This window comes from Perca flavescens, chromosome 15 (assembly GCF_004354835.1).
Source record: "Perca flavescens isolate YP-PL-M2 chromosome 15, PFLA_1.0, whole genome shotgun sequence".
NCBI classification, from domain to species: domain Eukaryota; kingdom Metazoa; phylum Chordata; class Actinopteri; order Perciformes; family Percidae; genus Perca; species Perca flavescens.
In genome coordinates this window covers 28,287,089-28,308,809 of record NC_041345.1, presented here as the reverse complement: position 1 = coordinate 28,308,809, position 21,721 = coordinate 28,287,089, and the positions used below count along the sequence as shown (strand labels likewise).

General features: G+C 39.7%; 1 protein-coding gene across 1 annotated transcript; it reads right to left on the bottom strand.

The window, feature by feature from the left end:
* Positions 1–1,510: 1,510 nt before the first annotated feature.
* Positions 1,511–12,224, bottom strand: pyya (peptide YYa). Its single transcript, XM_028599554.1, has 4 exons — positions 12,108–12,224; positions 7,878–8,065; positions 2,679–2,759; positions 1,511–1,702 (listed from the first exon to the last, which is right to left on the bottom strand). The coding sequence occupies exons 2-4, from the start codon at positions 8,054–8,056 to the stop codon at positions 1,678–1,680; spliced, it is 285 nt and encodes a 94-aa protein (XP_028455355.1). The 5' UTR covers positions 8,057–8,065; positions 12,108–12,224; the 3' UTR covers positions 1,511–1,677.
* Positions 12,225–21,721: the final 9,497 nt, after the last annotated feature.

Below are 21,721 nucleotides of genomic sequence, written 5' to 3'. Positions count from 1 at the left end.
GGGTACAATATTGAAAAAAGTTTCAGAACCACTGCTGTACATTATAGTCTAAAATCTACTGCGTTAAAGGGTAACTCTTGTTTTTTTCAACCTGGACCATATTCTCCTGGGTTTTTGTGTCTAAGTGACTGATGGGAACAACAATCTTTGACATTGGTCCAGTATTAAACGAGATCGCTGCAGTCAGCAGCGGCGAGACAAGCTACAGTGTAAGTTAATAGGGTTATTGTCCAGCTTTTATAATTACGTTCACAAAAGTGCTCGTTTTGCCACTGACAGGCTCAGATTAATATTCTAAGTGTCTGACAACATTATGGAAAGGATTTCTAAGGAGGTCGACCTTTCTGTTAAAGACTAAGATCCTTTTGGGCGTCCAGATAGCTCAATTGGTAGAGCAGGCACCAATATATAGAGGTTTACTCTTCAATGCGACAGACCCAGGTTCAACTCTGACCTGTGGCCCTTTGCTGCATGTCATTCCCCCTCTCTCTCCCCTTTCATGTCTTCAGCTGTCCTGTCAAATAAAGGCCTAAAATGCCCAACAAATAATCTTAAAAAAAAATAGAGCAAGATCCTTTTTATAAACATAAAAACCTCTGCGAAATTCCTGACTCCATGTAAATAATCCGTCATGGCGTCGTAAAATACACTTCATTCAAAGTCGACAGATACAAAATAAAACTATGAATAGCTGTTTTGGGTCGTCTTTCCACTTTTCCAACCATCGCAAGTCTAGTTTTGGTTGAAATAAACAAATAATTTACTGATTTACATGTGAAAACCTGTGGGCTCTATACACGCTAAAAGTATCATTTTTTTAAATGGAGTCTGGTGGGTTTAGCGCTAACAACCTCAGAGCTGTTTCTGGTTAGACAGTTATGTTTCCATAAATTAATTAATCTGAGCCTTTCAGTGACAAAAAAGAAAGAAATGTTAGTGGACCAAATACACAATGCACATTTGCCCAATAGGGTTACATCACAGCCCAGTCTGTGGCTGCCGGTTACAGCGTTCACACTTAATACTGGACCAATTTCAAAGATTTTTGTTACTATCAGTCATTTACACACTAAAACATAGGAAAATAGGGTCCAGGATTGAAAAGATTGGTTACCCTTTTATAATCAGCTGATATTCAAGAGTGGTGTGCTGTAACTTTATTGCTCTATTATCCAGAGGGGTCCAGACTAGGATATGAGATTCCAGCATCATTACATAAATTCCCAAAGAAAACCATTCCAATTCATCGACACATTTGAATCACACAGAGCAATTTTTTATTCATTTATTCTGATGTTACTTCTTACAGTAGCAACAGTAAAACACAAATTTCCTCCTCTATACAGTGTTGGACGGTAGAGGGACGTTAATGCTCACGCACACACACAGACACAGTTCCACCTTCTGATTAGTAGCTCTGATCTCATATATATATATATATATATATATATATATATATATATTTTTTTTTTTTTTTTTTCAATAATAAATTATGTACAGTTGTGTTGTAATGCGAGAGATGAGAGACAGCTACAAGAGAGACAGAGAGAGCTTGCGTTCGGCTGGGGTCGGGTTCAGAGGTCGGGAGGTGAGAGGCACATGTCGGCCCCTCCAGGTGCATTGTGGGACGCACCCAGAGGGAATGCCCGATGACGAGGTGGGAGAGGGGTGGCGGAGTCACCACATGTAGGAGTCATCGTATCTGTGGAAGAACACAAGGAAGAATGTGTAATTCATATAGGTTCGTTGCAGGCCCATGCAGTGGTGGAATGTAACTAAGTACATTTACTCTCAAATACTGTACTTAAGTACAAACTTGAGTACTTGAGTGACATTATCAAGGCAGGACTATTACTTGTAACATTTTATTCCAGTGTCGTATTAGTACTTTTACTTAATAGGTTTTAGATATTATTTGTAACTTATTTACATTTCCATAATTACCCAACGTGGCAGCCTGAAAATCTTCATCTTCCTTTGTACAAAACATCCCGCAGTCAGCTCTCTATCAAATTTCTTGGAGTTGTTTTGTGAAAAGAAAATTTACATTTAATGGATTCCTCTGTGTCATTTTCTATGTATAAAAATAGACTTAGAAATGCCCTGCTGTCTAAACACAAAAAAGTGTTGTCTTTATTGAAAACATTGCAATTATTTCTGTTTCTCTACAAATATTTCTTTTTATTACTTTTTATGATTTTTTTGCACACTTACACTTAAAATGTAATTTGGATTTTGTACGTCTATATTAGTGTATGTACTTTGGTTGTGGTTTTTATATAAGCCGTTTCTTCACTGTAATTTGTTTTTTATGTTCGGTGAAAGAAATAACCTAAACTAAACTAAACTTTAGGATCTGAAGACTTCTTCCACCACTGGTCACATGACTCCTACAACTTATGTGTGTGTGTGTGTGTGTGTGTGTGTGTGTGTGTGTGTGCTGCAAGGGCGTGACTTTGGGTTCATCATTGGGGGGAGTTGAGAGCTCCACTTTTAAGCAAAATTGAAATTTTGAGTGTCAAACACTTAATTTAAAGCATTCTGGTGAATGTTTCTGCATCAATTTATGGTGCAAATGTTCCACTGGCCAGTTTTGATCATGGGGGGTTCTAACCCCCCCATGCCCCCTGTAAATTACACCTGTGTGTGTGTGTGTGTGTGTGTGTATATGTGTTTACCTTGATCTCTGGTCTCTGGTACTGTCGCCACCAAACAGCAGCTCTGCAACCACATCCTCCTGGGTCGAACGCTTTCCATACCTGGGAGAGAGGTAAGGAGAGCTGTTTTTAGCCGTGCCAGCGCCACATTTCTTAACAACTATTGGGTGGATTGCGCGCCACCTCAAGTTTGTAACACAAACCAACCCAGCCACCAGTGGTGGAATGCAACAAAGTAACAATACTTTTTGGGGGGGCTTTTTAGCCTTTAATGAAAGGACAACTGAGGACAGAAAAGGGGGTAGAGAGAGGGGGATGACATGCAGCAAAGGAAAGCAGAATTTAACTTGGGCCGCTGCAGTACGGACTGAGCCTTAGTACGGACTGAGCCTTGGTACATGGGGCGCACACTCTACCAGGTGAGCAACCAGGGCGCCCCAAAGTACAAATACTTTGTTACTGTACTTAAGTAGAATTTTGACATACGCATCTGTACTTTACTTGATTATTTATATTTCCGCTGCAAAACAGCCTTAGGGAAGGTGGGCCTTGTGTACGTTCAAAAGTAGATTTATTCGTGCAACAGAAAACTCAGATTGGAAAGACAGTCTAGCTAGCTGTCTGGATGTGTCTGGATCTGGCGGAATTTCCAGTAGCAACGGAAAAGCAATCCTGAAAGTGGAACGTAGTGAATATAGACTACTCCTGTCGTAATTACTATGGCCACTAGAGGGTTACCACCACTATGAACATTGCGGTAACATGAGTCATAATTGCTGCTTGAAAAAAACAATTTATGTGATTGTTTTGCAGGAGAGAACAGTCTCCCTTTGTCGGCTGTTTAATATATTGGTTCAATTCCACTCCTGTTGTTCCCAGTGCTCCAATTTGACAGTCAGAATCACACTGTGTGTGTGTGTGTGTGTGTGTGTGTGTGTGTGTGAAAGTGCTTGTTTAACTATACTTGTGGGGTCCCGACAGCTTTGTGGGGCCAAAATGCTGGACCCCACAAGTTTAAAGGGCTGTTTGAGGGTTAAGACTTGGTTGTAGAATTAGGGATAGAATTAGGTTAAGGTTAGGGTGAGGGTAAGGGTTAAGGTTAGGCATTTAGTTGTGATGGTTAAGGTTAGGGTAAGGGGCTAGAAAATGTCAATGACGGGTCCCCCACAACGATAGTGCCACAAACTGTGTGTGTGTGTGTGTGTGTGTGTGTGTGTGTGTGTGTGTGTGTGTGTGTGTGTGTACGAGGGTGCCATTTCCAGGTCTGGATGAGTCTCATCATCCCCATGATAGGGAAAGCAGGGGTCCAAGCAAGCCGTGAAATGTAAAAACTACAGAGCCGTTTAACAGAGAGCTTACTTCCTAATGTGTGTGCGCTTTCATGTGTGTGGGTTTGTGCGCGAAACAGCCCCATTTAATCCAACCCCTGCCAGCGCGACCTGCAGTTCCTCTGTTTTCCCATCAACCACCTGTTCCACCTCCCACAATGCCCGCAGCGCCCAATCTTACGCTTGGTTACACACACAGGGAGGTGTGTGAGTGTCTTGCCCCATAGGAAGGCACTCACACTACTTCGTCTCAACTGTCTCGCACTGCCACACATCAGGATGTAAAATGCTACCCCCTCTGATAATGGTCCGTCCGCAACAATACATCTTCCTGAGTCTCCATGGTTGGTCCTCCTTTTATTTTCTATCTGTCTGTCTTTTCCCCCGTGTTCTGTTTATCTGCTTTTTTCTGTTCACGTCATTTCTCGTTTGATTGTCTTTCCTTCTCGCTTTTTCTATCCAATCGTCAGTTTGCTTTTTCTTGTCTTTTGCTCTCTTCAATGCAGTAATCTTCATTTACTTCCTTTTTTTTATATTACCCCTAAATTATGCTTCTCCTGTATTACCATAACATCAGAGTCATAAAGCTACCCGACTTTCCAAAAGATAAACATGCGGCCATTTTTGTTCTTTCATATGTTCTGCCAATTTTCATTTTAAATTCAGGGCAGTACTTCCAAGAAATTCCCTCTGAAGATTAACAACTGCAAATTAACTCAATTAACTGAACTATAACAAAAATAACTGTATCAGAACTTTGTATTTACTTTACAATTAGTACCATATTTTATAGGTATTTGCAGAAAACTTCCTGCAAAACGATTAGGAAACTAGAAATGGCTAAAGTGTCTTCCGAAAATGTAAGTGTGCTCTCTTACACTGAAAACAACAGGAGCAAATCATGGCTGTCCGGCACAAACCTTATATCTCCATATTTCGTCATTTAAAATTTTTGTTCTTCATAAATCAATGCTATTGGTCACCCTTTATGTCTGTCTGTGGGTTTTACAAATAAGTCAACAGTGATGAGGCAATGTCATCTGACTTTGTCAAAGGTAAATAGCTCAAATTAACGTTTTCAAATTAGCTATTTTTTTTCATTTCCTGAAAAGCAACGATTTTGGACATTCAAGCTTTTCACCCGACAGCGACGAAAATACAGGTTGAAATGTCATAAAACTTAAACTGTTTACATGCAAGATGGGAGCTAAAGCAGATCAAGTGTTAGTTGAAGTGTTTTGTGTAAGTCTAAGAGTTGAAACCAGGGGTTGGTGCATAGATCGTCTATATCCACGACGTTTCACTTCCGGGATTGTTCAGGTGCCGCCGAAAATTCCGCCGGATGTCCCTCATTTTGGCCGCATGTCTGTTACCTTCTGCTTTCTTTGTGTTGTAATTCTAAACGCTGGTGGATTTTTGAGGTTAACTGCTCCACAGATCTCTGAAGAGTAAATCCAGACAGCTAGCTAGACTGTCTGTCCAGTCGGAGTTTTCTGTTGCACGACTACACAGTCAGGAATGCTGTGCGGACTGGCCATACACTCTTCTGCATCACTGTGGAGGTAGGTCTGGCAATGCGAGACTAGAGCATAGACATACAAGACTGTAAAAGTGAGGCCAAAACATCTGGATCGCCACCTGGTGGCTGGCTGCAGTATAGGTCATAAACCCACCCCCCTCCATGTGAATAGATGGGACATGGGCCAAACTAAAAACATGTCAAATAAATTTTCCCCCAAGATGGTTTCTGTCATTTGTAAGTAGTTCTGATCATGCTGATGTTTGTTCAAGTCTTCACTTTTTTTTGTAAGTTTGATTTTTATTAGTTATTTGATGTCATAAAAACGGGGTGAAACATCATGATTGACAGCTGTGATTGACTCGTGATTGGTCTGGTGGGCGTACCCGATCACTACTGCGCAGACTCTGGCTCCAAAATTTACAAGATGGCGGTGCTCGTATCCGGAATATTTTGGCTTCACATTTGTTCAGTTGTAGAGAGTGGAGATGCGCTGTCCATCTTTATATACAGTCTATGGTTGAAAGCAACTGAAATCAATAAAAATACTAGAATCTGCTGAAAAATGTACAAATCAAAAACTTGTAGTATATATAGTAAACTCCCCCAGTTTTTGGACTTTCAGGAGAAATACAGAGGATGGCTCAATGGCAGCCACAGCTCTGATTCTCCTGTCTTTAGTAAAGACATTGTTTGTTATTTTTGTCCAGTTCTACAATGCTATGAACTGCAGAATATACTTTAGCTATGTACTAAAGGCACCTGACTGCCCAGATCCATCAGTTTTAATAGAGTGCACAGCCTAAAGCTGACAGCCATCACATTCTCCGGCATTTGATTTGATAGAGCCAAACCTTCGTATAACCATTAGTTACCTTTATCGCATGTGATATGTCTTCATCTGCAACTCCCCAGGGAAATGTAAAAACCTTCTACTCTGAACCAATTGACTTCCCAAGGCATTATGAGTCTTCTTTAAACCAAGGCTCTAAATATCAACGACCTATTTGGCTTTCATGAGTAGGAACAGATAAACTCATGACTCCAAACTGCTTCAAATCAAAAAATATTCCACTCTGACAATTTACGTTTCCAGCGACTTTTATACCTGAGAGCAGCAGGCCTCGGCTCAGGCCCCCGCTAACTGGATTTGTGATTCTTTCTTGGGTCCGTCTGTACCGGTTTTATTGCTCTGGTCCCGTTTGATTTGGAGGCCTGGAGGTTTTGGCGAGTGGCCTGTAATCTAATCTACTAAGCTGCCGTGTGAGTAGTTTGGGGGAGTTGGGGGGGGTGGAGGTCGGGAGGGGGAGTGCATCACACATCGACGGAGCTTTGGGCTTCAGTACGAGCGGGATACTCATAGAGCTCAGTCGCTTTAATGACTTCAAGCAACCTGAAATCTGGACTAAAGGAGCATCAAAGGCTACTCAGTTCAGCTGCTGTTACACATTTATTAGCTTTTAAATGAATTTTGTTATGTTCGTCATGAATTCTGCAATTTCTAATTTCACTTGTAATGTCTGCCGTGGTGGCCATAGTGAAAATGATGATTCGATTTAGATACTGAGATCTAAAATGAGATCTTAAATTCATGGTCATTTATAGATTTGGTAAGTCAAAACATTTGGAGGATCAGAACAAACAGTGGAGGGCCTAGCTTTATCAAAAATATCATAGCATAATGATTTTAAAAGAAGATCTAAAATATAACATTAAATAGGATTCAGCCCTTTCCCCGTAGCCTAATTATTTTTGTACTATCCCTAAACCTAACCCGAGAGCTGCACCGTTTTAATGGCAATTTTCTCATTTTGGATGAATCGCTCCTGTCCCTATTGTCATTTATGCCGATCTTACACCAAAACGACTGCTCAAATGATTCCGCTGCAGACAAATTCTCAATATCGGAGTCTTGTTAGAGTTAGGGAGCGCTCCAGTCGTCTCAATCGTTTGGTGTGAGATGGTTGTAAAACTCAGTCTTTTTCCCGTCTTGACGTTCTGACAAAATCAAACGTGTCGGATATTATTGTTTTAAGTCTTGGAAGTGAATTTAAATAGTTGTCTTGCAAATAGTGACCCTGCAAGATCCCCAGTCTTCGCAAAATTTTCTTGTCTGTGCCTAAAAACGTAGTGACATTATGACAGATTGTCTTTAGAAGTGAGATGGGGTCTTTCAAAGTCTTTCTTAGTGTATGGTAGGCATTAGCTGTCAAAACTACAGAAATACAAGACTTAACAGAAAACCTGTGCCGTGTGTGTGTGTGTGTGTGTGTGTGTGTGTGTGTGTGTGTGTGTGCGTGCGTGCGTGCGTGCGTGCGTGCGTGCGTGTGTGTGTGTGTGTGTGTGTGTGCGTGCGTGCATGTGTGTCCATACCTCTGCCTGGTGATCAGATTGATGTAGTGTCTCAGGGCGGTGTAGTACTTGGCCAGCTCTTCGGGGGGGGCGTCCTCCCCGGGGTTCTCGGGTTTGGGGGGGTAGGCGTCTGCGAGCGTTCCCAGACACACCAGCACACACAGCGCTACGGCCACCAGCACGGTCCACGGCTTCAGCATCACGGCCACCTGGAGCCCAGGAATGGAAGGTAGGGATCCAAAGTTTTGAATGAACGCCAATACAACAATTAGCACGCCCATTTAAGATTGTTGGTAACTGTAGTGTGACAAGGACTTATCATTTTTTTTCCATTATGCATGTAGTGATAAATCGTGAATCAGTTAAAAATCAATATACATGTGTAAAGATTACATCCGGTTGAGATAATAAAATGAATCGCATTGCGGCCTCGGCGTAACTTACTTTTGATTTTACTTGTTTGACTTCAGACGTCATTACGTCTTCTATTTTGTTATTTAAGATGAAATGCAATTTCAGTTGCACTTTTGATAAGAGGACACATCGGTTGTTTTGCACAGTTTTGTATAAATAAAGGAATGTCGTTCAGTCATTTGTCTGCAGCTCATTCTGTTCAAGAAATGGTGAATTGTATCAAATCGTGGGCTGAGTGTATCGTTACGCCCCTACTTCCCATGCGTATCGTTGATCAACATGACGGAAAAGTTGGGACAAAGTGTTGTTGAAAAACCAATACCTAAAAGAAAAGATCACCTCCTCACACAGATGTTTGCTTGAATGAATCCATTACACCTCCGGAAAACGCATAAAGGGAAATTGAGAGTGATGGTGGCACAAAGGGCGGATAAAGACATTTTCTTTCTTTTCTAATGAAAGAAACATCGGTGTGTATCAAACCTCTCCTTAGGGGCGCAGAGGAGGGGGGGACGCTGCCATTTGTTTTAGGACACGTCTGCTCAGGCTAACGTTGACTGACGACTAAATAAAGGTGTGTGAAAGCAGCTAAACAAGTCAATATGTATCATCCTCTACAGGCTGCAGACTGACGTATGGCCAGACTGCCCTGGCTGAGTGCCGATTGGTTCCTGAGGAGGATGGAGGAAATGGATCGACTCCGGCGGAGGAAACTCATTTCACACATCATCAGGGAGTTGGAAGGTTGTAACGAAACAGACATAAATTACGGCAGTATGCTGCACATGTGTTTACTTTTATTTATTTATTTTTTCTATTTAACCTTTATTTATCCATGTAAGTTGATTGCGAACAAATTCTCATTTGCAACAACGACCTGTAGTCCTAGTACGTACAATACGCTGTCTCCTGCTGCTGCTGCTGGATTTACATTCTAGTGTATTATTACTTTATTACTAAAACATTTAGTAATAAACACACTATTATTATTATTATTATTATTATTATTATTAGTGTAATTTGTGTATCTGGCAGTTTACATTTTCTTTAATGTGAGCCTTGATGGTGATTACCACAAGTATTACTTAATAATAATAATAATTATAATAATAATAACAAAATAATAAAATTCAAAATTTAAAAAAAGCTCAATAATGATAAAAATAGAAACATGTTAAAAATGAAAAAACAATTATTATAAATTAATATTTATAATAAAGAACAATGATATGAATAAATTAAACATTAAATTAAAATTAAAATAAACAAAATAATAAATTAATTACAAATAATAATAATAAAAATAATAATAAAAGACACTATAATAATAATAGAAATAATAGCAAAATTAAATAAAAAATAATAAAAATATAAACAATAGGCCTACATAACAATATTATTATCGAAATAATAATAAAAAAATGAAAACTTCAAAAATAAAAATATGAATAATAATGTTTGGGATTAAAACTTTGTTGTCTGCTAAAATCTTAGTGCAGGAGGCAATAAAACCCATAATTTGAGGCTTTTTCCAAATCAATAAGAAAACATCACACCCAATAATAAAAGTCAACTGAAAGATAATCTCAGAATCATTGGGTTGACTGCGCTGTGGTTGCAAAAACATAAAATTAGGGTTTTTTATGCTCTGGCCAATTGTAAGGTTTGCTATATTTCTTCCATAACATGTCTTCTTTGAGACTAGTAGAAAGAAAACCTTCTTTTCCTCAAATGTCTCTCTTTGCGTCTACAGATTTCAATGACAATACAAAATCTTAAATGCCGTTTTCGCCAAATAAGTTTTTTTCTCATACTCTGAGCCAGAAATCTCTACTTCAGCAGCACTTACACCAAACATTCTAATTTCATTCCTATATTCCGCAGGTTTTTACATAGGGTTTGTTCATCATTCCCAGCCTTCACTTTATAGGACATTTTATGTCCAAAAACATGGCAAAATTAGATTCTTGTAGACATTATTTTCTGATTTATGGAGTAATCAAACAACTGTAATCTCTGGGGAAAAAAATTAAAAATGTATGGTTTAACAAGTCAACAAAAAGAAACGAGAATTTTGAACCTGGCGTTATCTGACGTTGACATTTCTGTTCTCGAAGTCAGTGCAAATGAGTGCGTTTTTTAACAAGATAAGGCATCTTTGCATATTTAAACATACCATTTAAGGAAAATTGTATTACAAAAGAATTGACCTAATGTCAGTAATAAACTGAGGAAGTTTCATGGTAATATCTACAGTAGATTAGAAAAACTTGACCTGTGCATGTGTCTTGCGATAACAAAAAATGCTGCATGTGTTTTTAATGTCAAATGATTATAATGAGCAACAGGTGTAATAATAATAATAATAATAATAATACATTTTATTTAAAGGCGCCTTTCTCGGCACTCAAGGATACCGTACAGGTATACATAAGACATTTAAAAGCAGGTAAAGTGTGGGCCTACGTCATTGTTTGGCTGCATCTCTGTCTGCTCCAATTAACTCTTACAATAATGATCTTTCTACTAACGCAGAGCTATTCCACGTTCACTTTGCGCGTCTTTCTACTGCTGCCGGGGGATGTTTAAAGTGCCACATGGATGTTTGACTGAAAAAGAGGAGCAGCAACTGTACATGTCTGCAATAATGTAGCCTAATGGCAATATAAAACCAGGAGGAGCGACTTTCTTGCTAAATATCCATGCTGGAATATAACTACTTTACTCAAGTAGCCTACTGTACTTACAGTACGTAAAAATGTTGAGGTACTTGTACTTGACTTGAGTCTTTTATTTCTATGCCACGTTCTACTTCTACTCCGCTACATTTCAGAGAGAAATATTGTACTTTTTTACTCCACTACATTCATCTGACAGTTTTAGTTACTTGTTACTTTGCAAATTAAGATTTTTGCACATAAAACACATGCAGTTTATGAAATCTGATGTTTTATCATAAATTAAACTACCCAACAATATAATGGCCTACAAGTCCATCTGAAATGATTAGCAAATTAAACAGAACTGTCTGGATCGTCTCTGGTTTCTAAAACGAGGATTATTCTGCATTGAAGACTTTTACTTTGAATACTTTAAGTAGATTTCTCCGAGGATACTCATTTTCAATGCAGTACTTTTACTTGTAACAGAGTATTTTATTTTTTTTACAGTGTGGCTCTAGTATTTCTTCTTAAACTAAAGGATCTGAATATTTCTTCCACCGCTGCTATTCTATCAGCCATGTGGGGGCGGATGTGGTGCGCGGCGCGGCGCTCTCCGTGGTGCTGAACGCAGCCCAGCTGCGCCTCGCGGAGATGAATGCACAAACACGACCTCAAAGCTGTGAACCAAAGGCCATTTAGCACCGGAGATTAACAGTAAAGCCAGGATAAGAAACACGAGGCCGAGCGTAAAAATGGAAGTGGTAGTTTAAAAAAAAAAAGTGCCATTTTTTTTTTTGGTTCCGTTTTAAATTACAAACTGCGCATCCTGACATAGAAAGGTTGAAACACTCATTAGTCTGTCCGCAAAGATGTGAACTTTTTCAAGTCGGTACTAAAACTGTAGGACGGGCTGCATTTTATCGTGTGCAAAATTTGAAAGAAAAAAGACATTTTATCCCAAAAACATTTCATTGGCATTTTTGGCCAAGGAAAACATTTTGATATAGCAGGAGGACTTTTATTTAGAAAGTAGCCTATTGCTCATATAAGTTAAAACGCGTCTACATGTGTTTATCTACAAATACAGTACAGAAAGCGTGGCGTCTTTCTCACCCTTAGTGAATACATTGCTAAAATGGGTCCGTGAGTAAGAGTGAGAAGTGTGCAGACTTACTTTGAGAAGACTTTGGAGGCAACAGGTGGGAGTCGGGACCACGGGTGTTTCTCTCACAGCAGCAGAGGTCGACGCTGGGTTTTTCTTCTCTGTTCTCGGATCAGTTGCTTCTCTGCAGGTCGCTGCACCTTTTGCTTTCAAACTCCGACACAGCTGATTTATATAGTTTAGCAGCACCGGAGGAAGGAGGGAGGGAGGGAGGGGGGTCACACCATAGCGTGCGTGATTTGGTGCGCCTGCGCCTGCGTTTGAGTGCATGTGTGTGTGTGTGTGTGTGTGTGTGTGTGTGTGTGTCTGTGTGTGAAGCAAAAGGGTGGGTGAAGAGGCCGAATGCGTCAGATGGTGATGCTGATGGAGATATTACGCATCAAACAGTCAGTCCTGTGTGTTTGATAGAGTTAACAGATGACATTTCGGGCCATGATGCTCAAAAGATGCATCAGAGGTGGGAAAATAAGGAGAAGTTTATTGTGGATTTCAACCTGCTTCCGCCTGAACACCCAAAGTGGGTCCCGGACCATCATGCCCACTTGCTGCATTGTCCTTTTACAGCAAGACTGCAAATTCCCTACCACCTCTAGCAGCACGATGACCTATGACCTCCCTAATAAGAAAGGAGAAAAAATAAACAACAACAATAACTACATGGAAAACAATGAAATATCCTGTGGCGTAAGGTTGTTAGACAGTTTACACTAGTTCAGGCTGTTCTTGTGAACCATTCGCACATGTAGTTAAGAAAAGTAATGCACTGTAATTCGTAGTATTTCACAGTATGTATTGCTGTGTGTACCACAGTGACTGCTGATGCGCAGTATAGGAGCGCAAAACACCGTGTAACAGCGCTTTCATAATCATAACTAGTTGTTTTGGTAACTTGTGTGGTGTAATATAAGCCCTATGTATGATCTTCAATCGATGTTGAACATTTCAATATGGAGAGGAAAAAAATGGACCCAAATGCATCAGAACTCTGCTGGCATGACTGTGGTAGGTGTGGTGCCTTTATGCATTTATTGTGGGCCTGTTCATCGGTAAAGAGATTTTGGACTATGGTATTAGATGTTTTAAAAATATTTCTGTCATGTTCATATTCCTAAATGCCCTATTGTATTTATATTGGGAAGCAAATTGGAACATATACAAGCAAGACCTGTACAACTTATAGTTGCGCTAGCTTTTCTCTCCGTAAAGAGGACTATACTCATGATTTGGAAAACACGCAAATTAGACTGCTATATGACTGGTTGAAGGTGGTTCTGGACTTGCTTTCTATGGAGAATGCAGCTTCAACCCTTGCAGACTCTCATTAGAGAAAATATGAACAATAGAGCAACAACTTGACTGTGTAGTCTTTGTGTTACATGAATATGAATATTTCATGAGTATCTGTTCATTTAATTTTCATTGGATTAGATGTGGAGACTTCAGCCTCTGTACTTAAAGTGCTTTTTTTGATTTAAAATGATGGCACATAACTATATAGAAGTTGAACGTATTTTCTCTGCCATGCTCACACTTAATTTGCCAGAGACGATTTGCAGGTTGTTGAACCTAACTGGTCTGGGTCCCGCCACCAGGCGGAGCTCCGGTGTTTACACGGCAAGAGAGAGGCTCGATGACTAGAGCTGGAACAATTCCAAATTTTGGTATACAATTAACAATATAATTGTCACTTTTAGTCCAATTTAAAAATATTTATTATTTTTTTAAACAAATGTAAAGTTTTGAATTAATTCCAGGATACATCTTTTGGTTATATCACTGTTATGTGACTCAGATAAACACAAACACACAGCCTATGAAGTAAACAACGCCTCTTTATTATCATAAAACACATTTTCTAACTGTATCCCCCCTTGTCATATTTGTTGCTATGGACGTGTATGCGGTCAAGTGTCAACAACTTTCAATTTAAATAATAATAAAAACATATAGTCTGACCAATAATCACTTATATAATTACAGTTGGGCATCTTTAAACAAAATCAACAATTACCAGTCATACGCCTTAAGGCCTTAGCTAATGTTAGCGATGGAAAAAAATTGACAATTATGTAATAATTGTTACAGGTCTATCAATGACAGACAGACAGACAGACAGGCAGGCAGACATACAGGCAGGCAGGCAGGCAGGCAGACAGGCAGGCAGGCAGGCAGACAGGCAGACAGGCAGACAGGCAGACAGACAGACATAAAGGCATTTCATTTGAAAGTAGTTTCAGTCTAAAACAGCCTGCTCAGCTGCTCTAAGAAATATGAGTGAGAATGTAAAGATGAATCCTGTTACATGTACAACCAAATGTTCAGAGTCTAATGTCCGCGATGTTGCCTTTCTTTAAATAATTGTTAATTTCTTGTACTGCACTGTAAATTTTATTCTCGTATTTTATCTGTTTTTAATCTTTTAATCGTTTTTAAAGGTGCTGTAGGTAGGATTGTGAAGATCCAGGACTTTGCCAGAAAATTAGAACATCAACAACTTCTCAGTCCCTCCCCCCTTTCCGGTAAAGCCCAAAACGGTCTCCTAAGCCCCTCCCCCCACAAGAGAGATTGATTGCGTGTGCATGAGCAGTGATTGACACACAGTTAGACACCACCCCGTGGTTCTGATTGGTGCATATGAACAGGGAGCGGTGGATTTTTGCAAATCGCACTACAGGCTTTAGGTGTTGCCAGAGGAGCGAGATTTTTTTTTTCATGTAGTTCTACTCGAACATAGGGGCAGTTTCTGCCAATATGACAGAAAGTTAGTTTTATAAGTCTTACGTACTGCACCTTTAACTGCTCTTTAATGTTTTATGTAAAGCACTTTGAATTGCCCTGTTGCTGAAATGTGCTATACAAATAAAGCTGCCTTGCCTAATGAAAAAAGGGCAAATCAGATAAACATGCTCAAGCTGAACATAGATCAATAACATATTGATCCTCATCTCTGCAGAGAAGCTAGTGGGGAGTAATAAGTGTACCAATTAAATTGATCCTAAGTCTTAACAGAAACAATGCACAGGGGAGTGAGGTATATAAATAGAATAAAGTCAGAAGTGTTTAGAGAGCTAGACACAGAGTGGGGCTAAAAGGCTCATCGCTGTGTGATGGTTTTCAAACATTGTGGACATACTGGACTGTATGGGTTTTAACTCTAAACATTATCAAGAGGCTCTAATCCAGGCCTAAAATGTTACCAAGAGGCTCTAATCCAGGCCTAAAACATTACTAAAATGCTCTAATCCAGGCCTAAAACATTACCGGGAGGCTCTAATTCAGGCCTAAAACATTACCAAGAGGCTCTAATCCAGGCTTTAAAGATTACCAAAAGGCTCTAATCCAGGCCTAAAACATTACCAAAAGGCTCTAATCCAGCCCTAAAATATTACCAAGAGGCTCTAATCTAGGCCTAAAACATTACCAAGAGGCTCTAATCCAGGCCTAAAACGTTACCGGAAGGCTCTAATCCAGGCCTAAAACATTACCAAGAGCCTCTAATCAAGGCCTAAAATATTACCAAGAGGCTCTAATCCAGGCCTAAAATATTACCAAGAGGCTCTAATCCAGGCCTAAAACATTACCAAGAGCCTCTAATCTAGGCCTAAAACATTACCAAGAGGCTCTAATCCAGGCCTAAAACGTTACCGGGAGACTCTAATCCAGGCCTAAAACATTACCAAGAGGCTCTAATCCAGGTTTAAAAAATTACCAAAAGGCTCTAATCCAGGCCTAAAACATTACCAAGAGCCTCTAATCCAGGCCTAAAATATTACCAAGAGACTCTAATCCCGGCATAAAATATTACCAGGAGGCTCTAATCCAGGCCTAAAATATTACCAAGAGGCTCTAATCCAGGATTAACTGATGTTGCTGGTTTCATCTCAGATAAGGACAAAGAAGAAACATGTGAAAAAAGCCCCTGAGTGTGATTAAAACTCTAAACAAAACTAGAATCACCACCTTGCAATTTACATCCATATCTGTCTAGACTCAAATAGTATACTGTAGTGAAGACTTTGAAGGAATTTAATGACAGTTATGAAGTGCATTTTTTGGTGAAATATATTGATATGTATGATTATAGTGGACCATTTCCAGTGAGAAACATTCTGTCTTCACTTAGAGACAGTTTTTACAGAGGACTGCTAGAGAGCCTCGTCATATGGTGCAACATCAATCACTTGAAGCCCAATACCAGCGAAGCCAATGGGCTTGTGGTGGAGGAACAGGAAGCCCTTGGGTTTAAATGGGCCAATTGAGAACAAGTGAGAACGGCGTTCCGGCCAAGAAGTTCTCCAAAGCATATGACGTTATCTGTCCTAGTCTCGCATTGCCAGACCTTCCTCCACAGCGCTGCGGTGGAGAGTCTGGCTAGTCCACACAGCATTACTGGATGGGAGAAAAACGTGCTCTGGTTTATTGGCATTTCTTTACACTAATCACAATCGTCTTGGGCGGAGCTAAGCGTCAGACGGAGCCACAGTGCCGCTGCAAAATAGCCTCGGGAAGGAACTTGTTTTGGTGGAACATGTACGTTCAAAAGTTGTTTAAGTCATGCAATAGAAAACTCAGATTGGACAGATAGTCTAGCTAGCTGTCTGGATTTACCCTGCAGAGATCTGAGGAGCAGTTAACCATAGTCCTGATAAAGAGTTTAGAATGCCATCACAAAGGAAGCGGAAGGTGACGGAAATCCGGCCAAAAATGAGTGACATCCGACGGAATATCTGCCGGCATCGGAACTATCCTGTAAATGAAACGTAATAAAATCCACAGAAGCATTTCATAAATTAGCGGCCCTAGCAATGGCAGGAAATACAACCTCATATGCATAAACCAGAGAACGTAACTGTTGTGGTTTTAAACGGTTGTAAGCATTGTTGAAATGGCCGCAGTTTGGTTTAGGCACAAAAACGACTTAGTTATGTTTAGAAAAAGACTGTAGTTTGGGTCAGGGTTTTATTTTTTAACAGGACTTAAACTCCGGTATCATCAGCTCAAATTTTGATTTATGTCCAAATACCTGTAATACTTCTAATTATCAGCACTCTCGATTTAAGCATGTTAGCATGCTGAGATTAGCATTTAGCTCAAAGCACTGCTGTTACAGTCTCACAGAGGCTGTGATGTGATAATAGGAAGAGGCATCACATATCTGCATAATATAATATAATATGAAGGGTATTAATAATCATAACCCACCACTTATTTTGTCATATTACTCTCATTACTGTGTGGGGATAACATAAAACCATGGGCCATTTAAGCAAGCACACACACACACACACACACACACACTGAAGGTAGATGTGCAAAGCTTGACATATGTAATACAAAACCATTCCAAGAGTAGTAGAGAAAAACTCAATTAGATATTAGATATCAGTTTCCACTGCAAAGTGTGAAATCCAATCACATAAATGTAATTATTTTTGATGGATTATGATTAGCTTTGAAGGAAATTAATAAAAAAATAAAAAATAAAGGAGATGTTTTGCTCACTATGATAGATAATCTCTTCGCAATTTTAAAGTACCTGCATGCAATTAGATTTCCATGCTGTGTTTGTATGAAGTGAAATGAGGCTGCCTGGAAGGGGAGAACATGTTAAATTTTAAATTTTTTAATTTTAAATTTTTAAACTGTTTATCAGACATTTCAGCAAATCAACAGTCTTTCTCTCTCTTTCTGCTCCTCTCTCACACATTTTCTCTTTCTCTGAGACACACAAACATGAGAGGTCCACTTTTTACTTTACCTTACCCTGAGAAATGTCGGTTTTAATTATTTTCATCCCTTATTTTTTTCTTCTCTGTCTTATATGTATAAACATCCTTATATGGATAAAAAAGGGGTGGAAATAGACAACGTTGTTATTCTTTATTTTTCCAGACACATCTGAAAAACAGATCAATTCATCCATAGTAATCACTCTCCCTCATTGTCTGTTTCTGTTAGCGTATGATCCACTCAGAGAGTCAATAAAAGCAGTACAAACATGACAGAGATGAGCTCTCTATAGTGTTTTCCCTGAGCAAACACAGGAGCCAACCGCCTTACTGTGTGTGTGTGTACTTGGTAGAAAATGTAGAATGTGTGTTTAGAGAAGCCAGCACACCATAGTTCCTTCCACAAATACTTTTACCTGTGATAATGCTTTACTAAAAGGGCAATTAGTGACTATGGTGCATGTGCGTGTCTGTGTGTGTCTGTGTGTGTGTGTGTGTGTGTGTGTGTGTGTGACTGCCTACCCAAGAGACGTGGCATTTAAACTGCCACTCACCCTTTTTAGGATCCAGCTTAAACTATGACATAAAACAATAGAAAAAAAAAACATGGAAACAAATTTCAGTGGAGTGGAATGAATCAAAAATGACACGGAAAACTATATTGAGATGAAAACATACTGAAATACCACCTTACATTATGCTGCAAGATATCGACAAAAAACGAGAAGAACTCATTATACGGTGAGTGTAATGTTGAGCCTGACAAAGCTGCTGATCAATGATCTGAGTTCACTGTCTTGATAGGTGTTTCTATGCGTTTTGATTGGGTCATGTGGATATTCCCCTCAAGGGACTGTCTATTTCCCTTTCCCCCTGTATGTTCACGAAGAGAAGTCATAAAGCCTCTGCATAAGCATGATTTTTTTTGCTCAAGTTGACCCATCGCTAAAAAGTTAAATTTTCATCCCACGCAACATGTATTTGCCTCAATTTGAGCCACCGACATCAGCTTTGTGTCAGACCATTCCAGTGACTTTGTAGGCAATAGTAGCACCCTTTAAAAGTCATTTTGAAGTCAGTCTGAACACGGTATTTCTTCTGCTGTTCTCGCGAAATTCGTGGTACTGGAAGTTTGTTGATGAAGTGTTTACTTCCGCTCTAATAGGTCACTAAGTTAGCATCGTTTTTTTTTTTTTTTTTTTTAGAATGACCTTTAACAAAGTTTAAAGTTTTTGAAAACTCACACATTTGGATTTACTTGGAGGTTGACTGAGGCAATTCCATTGAAATGACTCTATTTCAGTCAAAAATGTTGCTGTTCTAAGGACTGTGACCTTAAGTGTATGTTTGTGTGTGTGTGTGTGTGTGTGTGTGTGTGTGTGTGTGTGTGTGTGTGTGTGTGTGTGTGTTTTCTCACAGCAGAGGATGAGTCAGTCCGTAGTGGGTCTGGATGCAGATTAAAGGTGACAGCTCTTTCTTCTCTTTCTTGATCTCTCTTCTCTCAACTGCCCTGGGCTGTCTGTTTGTCTGTTGTGGCAGCACCTGCTGCAGGTCAGCCCCATGGTCCAGACACATGTGGACACACACACACACGCACACGCACACACACACACACACACACACGCTTAAAATCACAGTCCTTAGAACAACAACATAGAACGCACACACACAGATTTCAAAAACATCACAGACCTACAATTATTCCCTGATGACTAAACACTATGTAATCAAAAAACAGTTTAGAGTTGCTCATGATGAATCTACTAGAGTGTGTGCTTACGACTAGAGAAAAGTTTGAACATTTCTACTTTACCAGGCAAGGTGAATGCACCAATGGATGATTTTGTGTCACTTTAAAACTGAGTTGACCCATTTTTCTAAACCTTGGTGCAATTGTTAAAAATCACGAAAGAGTTAAAAACTCATTCGTCAGAAGGTTCTGCCTCCACCCTTAAGACAATGGAGGTGAACAGAGTGTAGTTTGTTGAGCTCACACCACGGAAACAATACATTTTAACAAGACTAAAGCCCAGTTCAGACCAAAGATCTGCGATGAGATGAAACCGTTTTACAAATTGTATTTAGTTGCTGTGAGCTGTAAATTTACATCTTCCGAGCATGAAGGAAGGAGATAACGTTATCTCGGAGCCTGACTGGGCTAAGCATCGCTTTCTCGGGCAGCTGCCTCCATCCCGTTCAGACTCACGCTGGGTCCGGGTCCGCAGCTGCCAGATCGGAGAGCAGCATGAAAGCGATTCTTCTGGGGACTGACATGTCCTCAGAAGTACACTGACCAAAATATTTGAACTGATCAAACTTTTTTTTGAGCCACTCACAAACCAGGGCAAACAAATCTGGTTGACATGAATGAACAGCAGCAGGTCGGCTGGTTGTGAGTAAGCTGCCTACTGGGTCTCCTGCAGAAGCAGACTATGGTCGTACCATGGAGCTCCCGGCTGTGAATGTGAACTCAATAATAATAAAACATAAAACGTAGCTCAGAAAGATCATGTCAGTGCGTCTGCATCATTATCTTTTCGAAGTTGTGCGTTCGTGTCTGATTGTATTAACAGCAGCCTTGTAAAGGTTAAAGTAGCTGAGAGCGGGGAGGAAGAGTGGCAGGAAACATTTAACCAGCGCTGATAAAAAAAAAAAACACAGTGCTGTCGCTGTCACTACATGTCACTCTGCATTGCCACACACACACATACACATAACAGGTCCCATAAATACAGGTATCTTGACACATTAGTAAGCATGTGTATGCACAACAAGCTCAAACACACACACACACACACACACACACACACACACACACACACACACTTTAACAGTCCATCTCCGGGCTTGTAGTCCAGTCTTTCAGTGTTTATTTAGTCTGTGATCCTGTATCTGTATCTCCGTGCTGTCAGGACAATATGGCAGCCAGACTTCGCTGATAACCAGCCGTATCAGCCGCATCAGTGCAACAACACATCAGTCTAATGTATCCTGCTGTGTGTGTGTGTGTGTGTGTGTGTGTGTGTGTGTGTATGTGCTGGTGTGTGTGTACTCTCATTTTGCTTGTTATTTAAAATTGTTTTGTGATGTGTTTGCCCGGTGCGCGTATCTGTCTTACGCTCAGTTCCTTCTCTGCATGTGTCTGTTCCTACCGCAGTGATATGAGCATATTCTAAGTCAAAGTCACAATAATCTCTCAAATAAAACATGCCTCAAACCTTTTATTAAATATTACTACAGGTTATATAATGGCTAAGATTAATGAGCTCAAATTTCATAGCCATATTATTACACTTTTGTTTCCCTTTTCACTAGCACGCAGTAAATTAAATTCTATCTGGCTGCTAACTACATTATCTGTTGCTGTTGATCAACAATGCGATGCATAGTCTCTTATAGCCTCTTTTATTATTAGCTTCTCAAAAATTAGCAACACATAATGAAAAGTACCAAGGAAAGGAAAAATCGAGGCAAAACATTTGTCATGTACTGATTTAACAAGTGAAATGTGAACTTGAAAAGAAAGTTTTCATTGCACATTAAAAAAGAACTGGTTATTATCTTACTAAAGTAAATTTTAAAGACCTGTTAGTGGACTTCTTTTGAACCAAAACACATCCTGATCTGAAGATCAAGCAAAGGATTTTTTTTTTATGTTAACGGTTATGACTGGTGTTGTCTTTGTTTGTTTTTTATCAAGTCAAATCTATTTTTATTTATATAGTGCCAGAACAACAGCACAACAGAAGTGCTCATGACACATTTCATATAGAGCAGGTCACGAACATACTCTTTAATTTACAGGAACCCAACATTACAGCCACCGTGACAAGATATATGACTAATAGGAATACCAGCAGCAGTGGGCGTCGAGCGGGACCACAGCAGCAGGCGCAA

What these genes read in the sequence shown, in the direction of transcription:
- pyya (XM_028599554.1), bottom strand. Translation starts at nt 8,056, where the DNA reads ATGCTGAAGCCGTGGACCGTGCTGGTGGCCGTAGCGCTGTGTGTGCTG. An exon ending in AATCTGATCACCAGGCAGAG is followed by an intron (nt 2,760 to 7,877) that starts GTATGGACACAC and finishes CCTCTCTCCCAG; the next exon opens with GTATGGAAAGCGTTCGACCC. An exon ending in ACCAGAGACCAGAGATCAAG is followed by an intron (nt 1,703 to 2,678) that starts GTAAACACATAT and finishes GTTCTTCCACAG; the next exon opens with ATACGATGACTCCTACATGT.